The sequence below is a fragment of the Mercenaria mercenaria genome, chromosome 9 (assembly GCF_021730395.1).
Source record: "Mercenaria mercenaria strain notata chromosome 9, MADL_Memer_1, whole genome shotgun sequence".
Lineage (NCBI taxonomy): Eukaryota > Metazoa > Mollusca > Bivalvia > Venerida > Veneridae > Mercenaria > Mercenaria mercenaria.
In genome coordinates, this window is record NC_069369.1 from 12,286,178 (window position 1) to 12,300,890 (window position 14,713).

A 14,713-nucleotide genomic window follows, 5' to 3' on the forward strand; every position below is an offset into this window, starting at 1 on the left:
TTCCCTCTGTTGCTCCTGTCCTTTGGGCTTCAACAGTCAAGTTCTTAAAGTTTGCTCCCATCCTCTGATGTAACCCTTTGGACATATATTGCCCCGCTTGGCGGAGTTCTTGTTGCAAGATGAAGCAAAGTATAGGAGGCCCCCCATGGCCAAGTGGTGAAGGTTGCTGACTTCAAATCACTTGCCCCTCATTGATGTGGGTTCGAGCCTCACTCGGGGTGTTGGAATTCTTCATGTGAGGAAGTCATCCAGCTGGCTTATGGAAGGTCGGTGGTTCTACCCAGGTGCCCACTTATGATGAAATAATGCAAGGAGGGGCATCTGGGGTATTCCTCCACCATCAAAGCCAGAAAATTGTCCTATGACCTATGTGCGATGTTAAACTCAACAAAAACAAAAAAGAAGGGGGAAAAAAACGAAGTATAAGAGATTTATTGGTGGTCTAGAAGAAAAAAATGTTTTATAGATATTCTAGAATAAATGGAGTGTTGTATTAGTCTGTGTTTTAGCTATACTAACATATGATAGCTATAGTTAAGAAACTGCCTTATATATTTTATATTACAAGAAAATATCTTCATTTCTGTAGGAAAACTCTCCAGTTATGGAGGAAAGAAAGATATGATTGCTTTCATGTATGTCTTATTCTTTTAATTTTGTTTAAACATTGCCTATATGTGTTTTAAAGTATGAAAAAATGGAAACAGACCAAAAGGTATTCTGCTTACACAGAGTGGTATTAATTGTTTTATTTGTGTAAATATCTAATCAGGTTTTTTCGTGTTTTAGCACTGTTTATTTAATATACCATAATTGTACGAGTATAGGTTGCATCTTTTTTACCGAGATTCTGGTCAGGAAGGACGGATATGACCAATACATGGGTATAGGACAAGGCCACATTTTTTCCCTGGCTCAAAAAATTAAAATCGCTCTTCGTTTACACTGCGTACCTTTACATTGAAGATAATTCAAGCGGAGTAACTACCTATTACTCGGACTTGGGTAACAGCCGGTATCCGGACCAGATGTCTTATTAGTAAATGAATTTTGTATAAAATGTAAAATTAAGAGCTCCCGCAAAAGCTTTAAAGAAAAGCTGTTTTTCATTAAAATATATTTTACAATGCCTTACTGTAACTCATCATTAAGTTTTTAGCAAAAATTGTGTAAAACTTTCCCAAATTGTTGTTTTCACACATTTTGCAAGTACATCAAACAAACCATAATTACAAGTTGCTGCACCCACACATACACAAGTCGATACGATATTTAGAGATGTTTGAGAAGTTTGAGATAGTTTGGACAAATCTTTAAATACCTGTGTTTTCGATAGCATCTTGTACTGTAATGAAACTGTCAATTTAGTAGTATCTCGCCACATGATTTTAATAAGTCGTTTTCACACCTTTGTGAATGAGTGCCACAACAATTGCCGACCCATATTGGAAAAGTTGCATTTTCTTACAAATTTACATGTTTTTGAGATTCCTTTTTTTTTCTGCGACCAGTACACAGGTATAAGCATTTTTCTAGAAATCTGTAGATATTTTTTCACTGCGTCTTATACACAAATGCTACCTATACTCGTATGCTTACGGTAGTTCTTTTTATATGTCTCTGTTTTGTAAATGTCATCACATATCTAGTTTAAGACAAGAAGCTTCAAGTAATCTTCAATAGTGCTTCAGGGTTGCAGTATAGAAAAATTAACGTGCCTTTACACAGCAGCAGTATGTCTGATTACATAAAGAAAATATATTATTTACACAGATTACTTTATGCATAATGTTAACATTTCACTTCACTTTGGGGGTTGGGGGGCATATAGATTTGCCCTTGTCCGTCCGTCCGTCCATCCTTCTGAGAATGTTGTGTCGTGCCTAGCTCCAAAAGTATTTGATGTAGAGTCACAAAACTTTACAGGAATGTTGGTCAGCATGTGTAGTTGTGCACCTGGGGTTTCGCGTCTGGATTCATTCAGTCTTGTAGGAGTTATGGCCACTGACTTAGTAAAAATTGGTCATTTTAATGTTGTGTCGCGCGTAGCTCCAAAAGTATTTGACCTAGAGTCACCAAAGTTTAGAAGAATGTTGGTCAGCATGTGCAGTTGTGCACCTGGGGATTTGCGTCTGGATTCATTCAGTCATGTAGGAGTTATGGCCCCTGACTTAGTTAAAAATTGGTCATTTTAATGTTATGTTGCGCGTAGCTCCAAAAGTATATGACCTAGAGTTACCAAAGTTTACAGGAATGTTGGTCAGCATGTGCAGTTGTGCACCTGGGGTTTCTCGTCCGGATTCATTCAGTATTGTAGGAGTTATAGCCCCTGACTAGGAAAAATTTGTCATTTTAATGTTTTGTAGCACGTATTGTTTTCCCAAAGTTGATCTGTGTCCTTTGTCATGTAGTGGGGGCATCTGTGTCCCATGGACACACTTCTAGTTTGTTTATAATCTTAATTGTCAAAGCAATAATTTCTTTCTTGCAGTGAACCTTTGTTGACCAGCCGACTTCCCATTTTTGCACTTATACTTTTCCATAGATTTGTCTTGGTTTTGTTAAAGGTAGCTCTGCAAGTTTGGAGAAGATTTGTTTCTACAGTGTAGAATTGTTTATTTTTTGTATGCCGACTCCAGTTTTATTCCAGGCTATAAGAATAAATGACCTTGAAAAACATCATGACTTCCAGTGTAACAAATGAGCAGAACAACCTTATATACAGTGATACTGTGTTCATACGCTCTTTTTTTATTCAATTGTTCAATGTTTCATTTTACTGCTACACAAGACATAAGCTTAATATTATTGTTCATATTAAAATTTCTGGCAAATAGGCCATGCAGGTCTAAAAAATGTAAAATATATTCAGATATTAAAAATATGTATATTTTATCCACACGTGTTAATAATAAGACACCCAAGAAGTATCTACCATTTTTCAAACACTCAACTTTGGCCTAATTGCCAGCAGTTTCAACATTTGCTTCTGTTAACATATATTATGCTGCATTACATTGGTGTAACACAGTATGTTTATGGTCCTAAAGGATAGGACAGAAACTGTTGTGTTTATATATTACTTTGGTTTTCAGGCAGAATTGAATGTAATTGCAGTGGTATATTTTTTCATTAAAAAAAACCCCATAAACGTCAGGAAATAAGAAAAAGCTAATTTATGAGTTTTATGCCTGCTGTGATTTTTTAGAGACGCTTAACAGCAGCACTGTATGGGTTGTTGGCCACCAAATCTTTCTTAATGACATTCTTATTGAGAGGCAGATTTAATAACAAAACACTGTTTTATACATGCATCATACCATAAAGTTCCATGAAATCATACAAAGCCTAAAGTATTTGAAGTCAGGAGTTGGCTGAAAAGTCATCATTTCCTGTAGAGCATCTGATTAAGCCAAATGAGCCGTGCCATGAGAAAACCAACATAGTGGCTTTGCGACCAGCATGGATCCAGACCAGCCTGCGCATCCGCGCAGTCTGGTCAGGATCCATGCTGTTCGCTAACAGTTTCTCTAATAGCAATAGGCTTTGAAAGCGAACAGCATGGATCCTGACCAGACTGCGCGGATGCGCAGGCTGGTCTGGATCCATGCTGGTCGCAAAGCCACTATGTTGGTTTTCTCATGACGCGGCTCATATATATAATATACAGTTGAAACTGGATCTCTCAAACTTCATTATCTCAAAATTACAGCTATCTTGAAGATATTTTCAAGTCCCGTCTAAAAAACAAGTACCCAAAGTATCATTTTAAGTCGAATTTTGGTTATCTTTGACTAAAATGCTCAGTCCCTTGGATTTTGAGATTCAGAAGTTCAGATAAACTCTGTTTTTCCTTCTATGACCCAGGTAGGTTTATTGAGTAGGTATGTGGGTAAATACATTTTATTTAAATGGGCTAAGACTTGTAATAATTCCAAAGAAAAGTGTTTGTCTTCATTGATACCTTAAACTGAATCATCATCTTATAGGCATGAATACAAGGGTGAATGCGAGAAAATTCTAAGTGCTTTTTTATTTATATGCACTTAGAACTCTTTCGCATTTACCCCTCGAAATGTACTATGATCCTTATCAGTCATGTATGCTTCTCCATATTTTTTTTTGTAATGGAGAGTCTTGCCTCATAGGACTAATGGTCAATAGCCAAACTTAGGGATTACCAACCATTTTGTGAGTCAGTGATAATATTGTTGAAAAACATGGGAAATGACCAGTTTTACACCTCTGCTGACTTACATGAGAAAAAGGCCATTGTTACTTTGATTCCTTCAGCACATCAAAAATAAATTTACACAATAATTTTGTGTGAGTAGGTCAGTATAATTAACAAATATCCTACCTTACCCCATATTTCTTTCTACAGAGCTGCTTGGCCTCGCGCACCTGACACGTACGTATGTTTACTGGCTGAATCCTTTCCGGATATGTCAGACTGTGCAATACTGCTACTGCATGCCTGTTGATCTATGATATAAAAAAATGTTTTCTCTAGCATGCTTCTTGATATTGATCTGTAATTTAAATTTCCTTGGAAGATACAAAAAAAATAACATTTTGGTTTTTTAAATACATATTTTCTTAGTTGGTCATAGGAGGGGAAAAAATTAATTTAATAGGAAAAAAACAACAAGAAAAAGCAGAATTTTGTTATACTCTCCTTGAGGTTTATAAATGCTCATCTGTTTTGTCTCTAACACTTGCTAAACCCTGCTAAATTTCTAAAATGGACTGGTCCACCATTCAGTTTAGGCAGTACCACTTATTATTCAAAGGGTCGTTCACTGAAAATTCACTGACTGAATAGCGAACAGTGCAGGCTGACCTTGGTCTGCACTGGTCGCAAAGACAGAATCACTTGCCGCCAGCAGGCTAAAGGTTGATGACTCAATCTACTGAATCATTGGGGCTGAATGGTTATGGTCACTAACATCAGATTATTTCACTTTAGAACTTTGCTTAAAATTGTTCTGCTGAGGAAGATATCCAGCTAGCTTGTAGAGGGGCTGAGGTTTTACCCAGGTTCCCGCCCATATTTGAAAAATAGGTGAGGAGGAGCACCTCGGGTCTTTTGCTTTTTGCTTTCATTAAAGTGCAAAACTTACCTAAATTGTGTTGATACAAACAAATGACCATGAAATTATCAATTTCGTTGGCATGAAATTGGATATGAATGGGCTGATTTTGAAGTTTTTGAAGATTAAATGTATCAAATTTTGTTTGTTCATTGGGACTTTATTTGAAGATTGATGCAGGCACACAATCCACAAAAATTTGTCACCATAAATATTAATGATTTTACAGTTGTTGTCATAGTTGTACATTCTTAAAAACATAGTGTTCAGTATAAAATAGTAGTTTTCAACAGAATGTGTCAGAAGGCTTTGTAGTAACTGTTTTGGAAATAACTTTTCTGCCTTTATTCACAAGGATTAGATTAGGTTACATGGTCTTATTGTGGTCATATCATCCTGCATATTATTATACTAGAATTAAAATTATTTGGCGGGTCTGTAATGACTGGGAAATTATGGATTTTTTCTTGAAATGTTGTAACCAATACAGACTTTTATTTGACATAAATTTTTATGACAGAGCTTCTGAATTTAGTAAGAATGCTAAAACTAGGTATTTTTCCAGACAAGGAAAATTATTTTATCAACAAGTATTAAATTCAACACATTTGAAAGCGACAAGTATTAAAATTTTCAGTAAATAAAGGTTTTCACATTGGCTTAGTTATGGATTCTTAACGTGTCATATTGACCCTCAGCCTGCAATCAGACAGTAGTACTGGTAATATAACAGAACTAGGATCTGTTACAGGGCCATTATGTGTACCCCTGTTACAGGGCCATTATGTGTACCCCTGTTACACAGCCATTATGTGTACCCCTGTTACACGGCCATTATGTGTACCCCTGTTACACGGCCATTATGTGTACCCCTGTTACACGGCCATTATGTGTACCCCTGTTACACGGCCATTATGTGTACCCCTGTTACACGGCCATTATGTGTACCCCTGTTACACGGCCATTATGTGTACCCCTGTTACACGGCCATTATGTGTACCCCTGTTACACGGCCATTATGTGTACCCCTGTTACACGGCCATTATGTGTACCCCTGTTACACGGCCATTATGTGTACCTCTGTTACAAGGCCATTATGTGTACCCCTGTTACACGGCCATTATGTGTACCCCTGTTACATGGCCATTATGTGTACCCCTGTTACACGGCCATTATGTGTACCCCTGTTACATGGCCATTATGTGTATCCCTGTTACACGGCCTTTATGTGTACCCCTGTTACACGGCCATTATGTGTATCCCTGTTACACGGCCTTTATGTGTACCCCTGTTTATCAACATTGTAGTATACTGAAATATATTTTCCAGAACGAATTAATCAAATGTCTTATTAAATAATTATGTACATAAAACTTTCGGTATTAGTTCTTGCAAGTGATTTTCTTTGTGTATATTTCTAGAATTACTCGCTCCTACTATTTACATGTACTAAGGATTTTAATCTTTCTTGCTAAACAATATTTTTGCAAAGAAAATTAATTTCATAAGTTAACCTTTAGCCTGCAGCCGGCAATTGGTTCTGCCTTTGCGACCATTGCGGACCAAGATCAGCCTGCACATCCGTGCAGACTGATCATGGTCTGCACAGTTCGCTATTCAGTCAGTAAATTTTCATTGAACACCCCTTTGAATAATAAATAGTAATGCCCAAATTATTGATGGACCAGTCCATTTTAGAAATTTAGCAGGCTAAAGGTTAATATAGTAAGACTGAACATTAACTTCTTTATAGCAAGATTGACGGAGTAAGGATACAATGTCCAGTTGTACCCTTTAAATTAACCTTTTCCCTGCCAAATTTGTAAAATGGACTGGTCCATCATTCAATTTGGGTAGTACCACTTATTATTCAAAGGGGTGTTCACTGAAAATTTACTGACTGAATAGCGAACAGTGCAGACCATGATCAACCTGCATGGAGGTGCAGGCTGATCTTGGTCTGCACTGGTTGCAAATGCAAAACCGCTTGCCTCCAGCAGGCTAAAGGTTAAATTGATTGACTTTACAGAATTCTGCTAATTTATTAGATGCATGTTTCAGTAAATATGTAGCCTGTTATGTCCTTTACATGACCGGGATAGTACAGTAATAGTTTTTCAGTTATTTCAAAATTGATCATAGCATTGTTCAGATTATCCATGAGATCTATCCTGTAAGATTGTGTGTATTTTCCAGAGCTGTAGGAGGTAGTTTGACTAATGTCAGTTCTTCACCTGCCATTACGGTATCACCAAGTCCCAACAAGGCACAAGGAACGCGCATCCAGTCTGTGTGGGTCAAAGCAGAGAAGGGAGATAAATCTACACCAATAAAAGGACTTCAGACCAAGGTCAACAAAAAATTAACAAATAAACGTGCATCTCAGGTCAGCAATGCAAGTAGTTCGGATTCACCAGACTCATCGAACAGAAACTCACTTGACAACCCAATAGAACTGAATGAGCAGGTATAGAAAAGTATTCTTACTTTTTTCAAATCCTTATAAGAAGGGAGTCAAGTTAAAAAGTAACTTCACAGTATCATGATCTTGTGACATCAAAAATTGCATAATTTGCAAATCAAAAGAAAGAATAATTCTTTCCTCCTTTTTCTTTATTTATGTACATTTGTATTTGACATGATTCATCCTAAAAAATGATAAAATGTTTCTGAAGTTTTCATAAGTTAAAAACCAATAAGGTGACCAAACTCATGAGTAAAAGCACCACATTTTTGACTAACTGCTAGGGCAACGTATTCTACTGTTCCATTTAGTACATTTATCTGGTACTTTTTCACTTGACTTACATCAAAAATGTTTTGATATTTTGGTATTGCAGTGATTCTGTCTAAATGCTTACACAACAAGACAGCTGGTTTTGGGAAATAAATCTTCGATCTTGCATTATCACTTATATCTCAATAACTCTGTTTTTCTTGCAGTAATTTCTTCACGCTGTAGATAAGGTTATGGAAGACAGTTAAAGATTTTATATTTCTATTGAAGCTTTATTACAACCAGTCCAGAAGAAATTTGGGTTTTCATGCCTTTACCCCTTTCGAAGAAGAAGGGGTATGTCTGTCATTCAACCTGTTTTACAGTATAGTAGGTTCATAAGATTATTTGGTTTCCAATCAGTAACTAGCTGGGGCCAACAGCTATCAAACTTCTTATTGCCTATGGCCAGTAGATGATTGTTTTTGGGGATCAGCAGGTCAAAATTCAAGACCACAGTGAATTTAAGACTGAAAATGGTAACCAAACAGTTTCTGTAGAACCATTTGGCATAAAATTATACACCAGTTATGTGATTATGGAGGCTCTTGTTTAATGTAGGTATTTCATTAATGGCATTTAATGTAGTTTCCTGGCAAACTAATGCTCAGATCAGTTGTATAATGCACTCCTTTAGATGTCTTTTGTCTTTAAATATTTTTGTACAAAACTGTCTTCTAACTGTACTTTATTGATTAGGATTGTTTGTCTTCAAGCTTCATATTTTAAAGAATTCTGAAGTAGCTGAAAGTTTCGCCTTGGGATGACAAGTTATGTCAGACAGTATCAGCCCCTACTCCCTAATTTCCCTAAGACAAACTTCAGTTACCTGTGTCATTGCCAACCTCTAGACTTCAAGTGTCAATGTCAGTTTCTATCCTATCGGAACAAGTGATTTCTTTCTGCTTTCTCTTTAACAAACTTCAAGTGTCTGTGGCAGTGCCAGTTCCTACCAACACCATGCCATCCTTTACCATCACATTACCCTCCCCTACCATCACAGTGCCAGCCCCTACGAACACAGTGCCATCCCTTACAGTCACAGTGCTGGCTTCTCTTTAACAAATTTTAAGTGCCTGTTGCAGTGCCAGCTCCTATCATTACAGTGCCAGCCCCTAGCCTCTCAGTTCCCTGTTAAAAATTTCTGATGTCTTTGTCTATTCCAGCCTTTACTGAGGGGATTTACCTCTAATAATGTTCAGTTGCCTGAGTCAGTACCAGCCCCCACCCTCTAGTTTCCTTATAACAAACTTCAGATGCTTGTGGTTACAACTGTACGATTAGCATCTTTGATGATTTGTGTGATTTCTCATGCTTTTATTAAGAAAGAAGAATTATTTTTGTATGAAATAATTAGCTGCTTTTTTTCATTAATTTTAATAGAGGACATTTTGTATAATTTTATAGAGTCCTGTAGAAATATTTTTATTGCAGTAAAATAAAGAATAATGCAAAAATCAGATTAGAAACATTTTCAAAAATGTCAAACTTGCTATGAGAGTCAGCACAAGTAATTCTTCTACCTTGGCATATTTATACCCCCACAAACAAAGTTTGAGGGGGTATATAGGAGTGAGCTTGTTGGTCTGCCGGTCTACCAGTCCGTTGGTTTTCATGGTTTCCGGTCAATAACTCATGAAAGGCTGGACAGAATTAGATAATTTTTGGTACAGAGGTGTAACATCATAGTTTGACTTTGGGGTTAGTAGGTCAAAGGTCAAGGTCACAGTGACCCGGAACAGTTAAATGGTTTCTGGATAATAACTTGAGAATGCTTAGGCCTAGGATCATACATTTTGTTACACAGGTGTAACATGATAAAATACAGGTCAAGATTGACTGAGGTCAGTAGGTCAAGGGTCAAGATCACAGTGACCCGAAACAGTTAAATGGTTTCCAGATGATAACTTGAGAACGCTTGGGCCTAGGATCACGAAAGTTGATAGGGAGGTTGGTCATGACCAGTTGATGACCCCTATTGAATTTGAGACCAGTAGGTTAAAGGTCAAGGTCACAGTAACCCGGAACAGTTAAACCATTTCTCGACGATAACTTGAGAATGCTTGGGCCTAGGCTCATGAAAGTTGATAGGAAGGTTGATCATGATCAGTAGATGACACAAAATGGTTTTGAGGTCAGTTGGTCAAAGGTCATGGTCACAGTGACCCGAAACAGTTAAATCATTTCTGAATGATAACTTGAGAACGCTTGGGCCTGTGATCAAGAAACTTAATAGGGAGGTTGATCATGACCAGCAGATGACCCCTATTGATTTTGAGGTTAGGCTTTGACATTGGCTTACTTCTGTGACAAGACATTATTGTGGGGGTATAATTCGCATTTCTGGATGATAACTTGAGAACGCTTGGGCCTGTGATCAAGAAACTTAATAGGGAGGTTGATCGTGACCAGCAGATGACCCCTATTGATTTTGAGGTTAGACTTTGACATTGGCTTACTTCTGTGACAAGGCATTAGTGTGGGGGTATAATTCGTCACTCCTGTGACAGCTCTAGTTTTTAATTCCAATTATTCATATTTGTGTATGTTCAAAGGAAAAAACTAATGGAGAGGTAAAGACACTGTTTCTCACAGTTACGTTGGTTTTAGTTCTTGTTGGTGTGCTAGCATACAGTTTAGTTTTTTTTGTTGTTTTTTTTTTTCACTTAATCAATTTAAGTTCACCTGAACCAGAGGCACAGAGTGAGCTGTTAGTATAGGTGGATTCTCCAGTTGCCCACATCCATATTTATTATGTCTATTTGTACAGGGTTATCAAACACTATTTGTCAGAACTTCTCTTATCTTAACAGAAAGCTTTGTTTTGAATTATTGTGCCCCCCACCCCCCAATGAGTGGTGGGGGCATATAGATTTGCTCTTGTCCATGCATCCGTCCGTGCGTCCGTCTGTCCAAAGTTTGTGACGCGCCTAGCTCAAAAAGTATTTAATATAAATTGATGAAACCTTGCGTGAGTCTGTATCATGATAAGAACTTGCGCAACTCCTATTTTTCGTCTGGCTCCGCCCCATATTTTTAGAGTTATGGGCCCTGAAATAGTCAAAAATGCACATTTTCACCTTATGACACGCCTAGCTCAAAAAGTATTACATATAAATTCATGAAACCTTGCGTGAGTCTTAATCATGATATGAACTTGCACACCTACTATTTTTCATCTGGGTCTGCCCCCTATTGCCAGAGTTATGGCCCCTGAAACAGTAAAAAATGCACATTTTTACCTTGTGACGCGCCTAACTCAAAAAGTATTACATATAAATTGATTAAACCTTGCATGAGTCTTTGTCATCATATGAACTTGCGCACTTTCTATTTTTCATCTGGATCTGCCCCCTATATGTAGAGTTATGGCCCCTGAAATAGTAAAAAATGCACATTTTCAACTTGTGACGCGCCTAACTCAAAAAGTATTACATATAAATTGATTAAACCTTGCATGAGTCTTTATCATGATATGAACTTGTGCACCTCTTATTTTTTATCTGCCTCTGCCCCCTATTTTCAGAGTTATGGCCCCTGAAATAGTAAAAAATGCACATTTTCACCTTGTGACGCACCTAGCTCAAAAAGTATATGATATAAATGGATGAAAACTTACATGAGTCTTTATCATGATATGAACTTGCACACCTCTTATTTATTTGCTGGCTTCTCCCCCTATTTTTAAAGTTATGGCCCCTGAAATAGTAAAAAAAAATGCACATTTTCACCTAATTATGTGCCTAACTCAAAAAGTATTGTATGTAAATTCATGAAACCTTGCTTGAGTCTTTATCATAATGTGACCATGCACACTTGGCATTCCTCTTGAGAATCTTAGTGTTTATTATGGAGTTATGGCCCTTGAAATAGCCAAAATAGTGGATTTTTTGTTTGTGATGCTTATAGCTCAAAAAGTATATGGTATAGAATAATGAATCCTTTTCATAATTTTTTTTGAGGCTATACCCAATTAAGAATGCAAACATTTGAATTATTTCCCCTTATTTGTGACAAATGTACCAGTGGGGGCACACCCTGTGACCTACATACACATTCTAGTTTCATTCTGCTTCAGATCACAAGTTGGTCTTAAGAACAAAATTAATGAAAATTAATTGATTTTAATTAAATTTGCACTGCGGAATGCTTAAATGGATATTTCTTTTATTGTTTGTTTGGATTATTCTGCTGTTCAACACAAAGAATTCTCACCTTGTGCTAAAGTACAAAGAAACCAGTACAGCTACTGCAGGTCAAAATAATATCTAACGCATGCTGTATTTTTGTCTTCTGTATTGGAAGAACTTACAAATCAATTTCTAAGCTACATTTCATGTTTTCCTGTCTATGAAAGGTTTAGGTACTATCTCTACATACACATGTGAGCGATTTAAGACCAAAAGGTGCTCTTGTTTATATTTTTTTGTGGAAGTACTAATGATGCTTTTATGTTTCAGCTGAAGTTTGAACTTTGAAATATTTTTTTTACAAAAATGAAAATAACTTGCTTTTATTACGTTGCCAAGAAGTTGATGCAAAATAACACCCAAGTTTTTCTTCACATGGCTATGCATGTATTAACTATATTGCTTCTTTGCTTTTATTAAAGTGGTAAAAGTTTAGATTACACAAACATTTGTTTTCATGCATGTTAAGATGATTTGCTAATTTGGCTCCTGGAGTTAAATTTAGTTAGGGTTCAGGTAACAATGGTATATCCTTATAAGTAATGGTTCAAAATTATGCTGTAGATGTTGTTTGGTAATTATTATACATAGTTAAAATGTTCATGGTAACTACTTAAAAAATGTAGTTTTAAGTAAGTGTGACTTAGTTCTTGCTAGTTTTCCAGGCAACTTCATTTCTGCTAGTAATTTATAAAAAAAGAAAGAAGGAAACATTCAAACATTTTTGACCTGCACATTTATCAACTCACCACAGTCAGTTCATCTTAGTTTTAATAAATAATGTTTTTAAAAAAAAGATTATCAAGAATTCTACATTGTTAAGGTTTCTTTACAGCCAGTATTACATCTTTGGCCTGAGTTTACAAAATTCTTAAATTTTTCACAGATCACACCGAGACGTCCACCAAGGCCGGAGAGTGACAAGGAGCGTCGGAACAGTCAGCGACTGAGTGCCCAGTTCACCCACATGGGTCACCTACCAGGTGCTGGCTCAGGCATGATATCACTACCTAATGCAACTGCTTCATTTATATCCTATACTTCCACAGGCATGTAACTTCTACACACTCTATACTTATACTATGTTATTATTTGTGCACTTCAACTTTTTCTGAAATTTATGATTTATTTTCTTCAGGATTTTCTTTCTGAACTCTGAATTTCCTTGAAAAATATTGAGTAATTTCCATGCATGCATGAACTACGGTATCACAGTTGTGTTTAAATTAGACATGAAGACCTTTGGTCTTGTATGGTTTTGAAGTTAATTGTTATTTAAAGTACATGTATAAATGTACATTGTATATAGTTTTGAAGGGGAAGCTGTTGTTAGAATAAACTGTTGAACAAGCAGTACAACAAATTGATATAAGTCTTAGGAAATATTATTAGTAGCTCTGCATGAATATGCATGTAGATCTATATTCTATAGAAGATCCAATTTTTAGCCCACCATCATCAGATGGTGGGCTATTCAAATCACTCTGCGTCCGTGGTCCGTCGTCCTTCCGTCCGTCCGTCATTCCGTCCATCCTTCCGTTAACAATTTCTCGTTATGGCATCTCTTCAGAAACTACCACGGGGATTTTGACCAAACTTTGTCAGAATGATGTATTGGTACCCTAGTTGTGTCCCCCTGAAAATCAGACAGGTTCAACAATTTTTTAATGAGTTATGGCCCTTTGTTTATTTCTATAATTTACATAGATTTATATAGGGAAAAACTTTGAAAATCTTCTTGTCCAAAACCACAGAGCCTAGGGCTTTGATATTTGGTATGAAGCATCATCTAGTGGTCCTCTACCAAGATAATTCAAATTATTACCCTGGAGTCTAATATGGCCCCGCCCCTGGGGTCACATGGTTTATATAGACTTATATAGGGAAAAACTTTGAAAAACCTCTTGTTCAAAACCACAGGGCCTAGGGCTTTGATATTTTGTATGTGATATCATCTAGTAGTCTTCTACTAAGATTGTTCAAATTATCCCCCTAGGGTCAAATATGGCCCCGCCCCTAGGGTCACATGATTTACATAGACTTATATAGAGAAAAACTTGGAAAATCTTCTGGTCCAAACCACAAAGCCTAGGGCTTTGGCATTTGTAATGTAGCATCATCTAGTGGTTCTCTACCAAGTTTGTTCAAATTATCCCCCTAGGGTCAAATATGGCCCCGCCTTCGGGGTCATATGGTTCATATAGACTTGTATAGGGAAAAGCTTTTAAAGTCTTGTTAATAAACTACAACATTCAGATTTGGACCACATGTATGGTTTTGAGTGGCAAGATGAACCTTGACATGAGTTGACCTTGATTTTGGCCTAGTGACCTACTTTCACATTTCTGTAGCTACAGCCTTCGATTTTGGACCACATGCATAGTTTTGTGCACTGAAAAAAACTTTGACCTTGACATTGACCTAGTGACCTACTTTTACATTTTTGAAGGTACAGGCTTCAAATTTGGACCACATGCATAGTTTCGTGTTCTGAAATGAAATTTGACCTTGATTTTGACCTAATGACCTACTTTCACATTTCTCAAGCTACAGCCTTCAAATTTAGACCACATGCATAGTTTTGTGTACAGAAATGAACTTTGACCTTAAGATTGACCTAGTGACCTACTTCCACATTTTTGAAGGTATACCAT

General features: G+C 36.8%; 1 protein-coding gene across 1 annotated transcript in view; it reads left to right on the top strand.

Moving 5' to 3' along the window:
• LOC123546475 (dedicator of cytokinesis protein 1-like) overlaps positions 1–14,713 on the top strand; it is a 123,622-nt gene that overhangs the window by 88,830 nt on the left and 20,079 nt on the right. The window contains exons 48-51 of the mRNA XM_053550407.1: positions 4,385–4,411; positions 7,290–7,560; positions 10,425–10,442; positions 12,946–13,108. Coding sequence (XP_053406382.1) covers positions 4,385–4,411; positions 7,290–7,560; positions 10,425–10,442; positions 12,946–13,108 — 479 coding nt within the window. The remainder of the gene's footprint in view (positions 1–4,384; positions 4,412–7,289; positions 7,561–10,424; positions 10,443–12,945; positions 13,109–14,713) is intronic.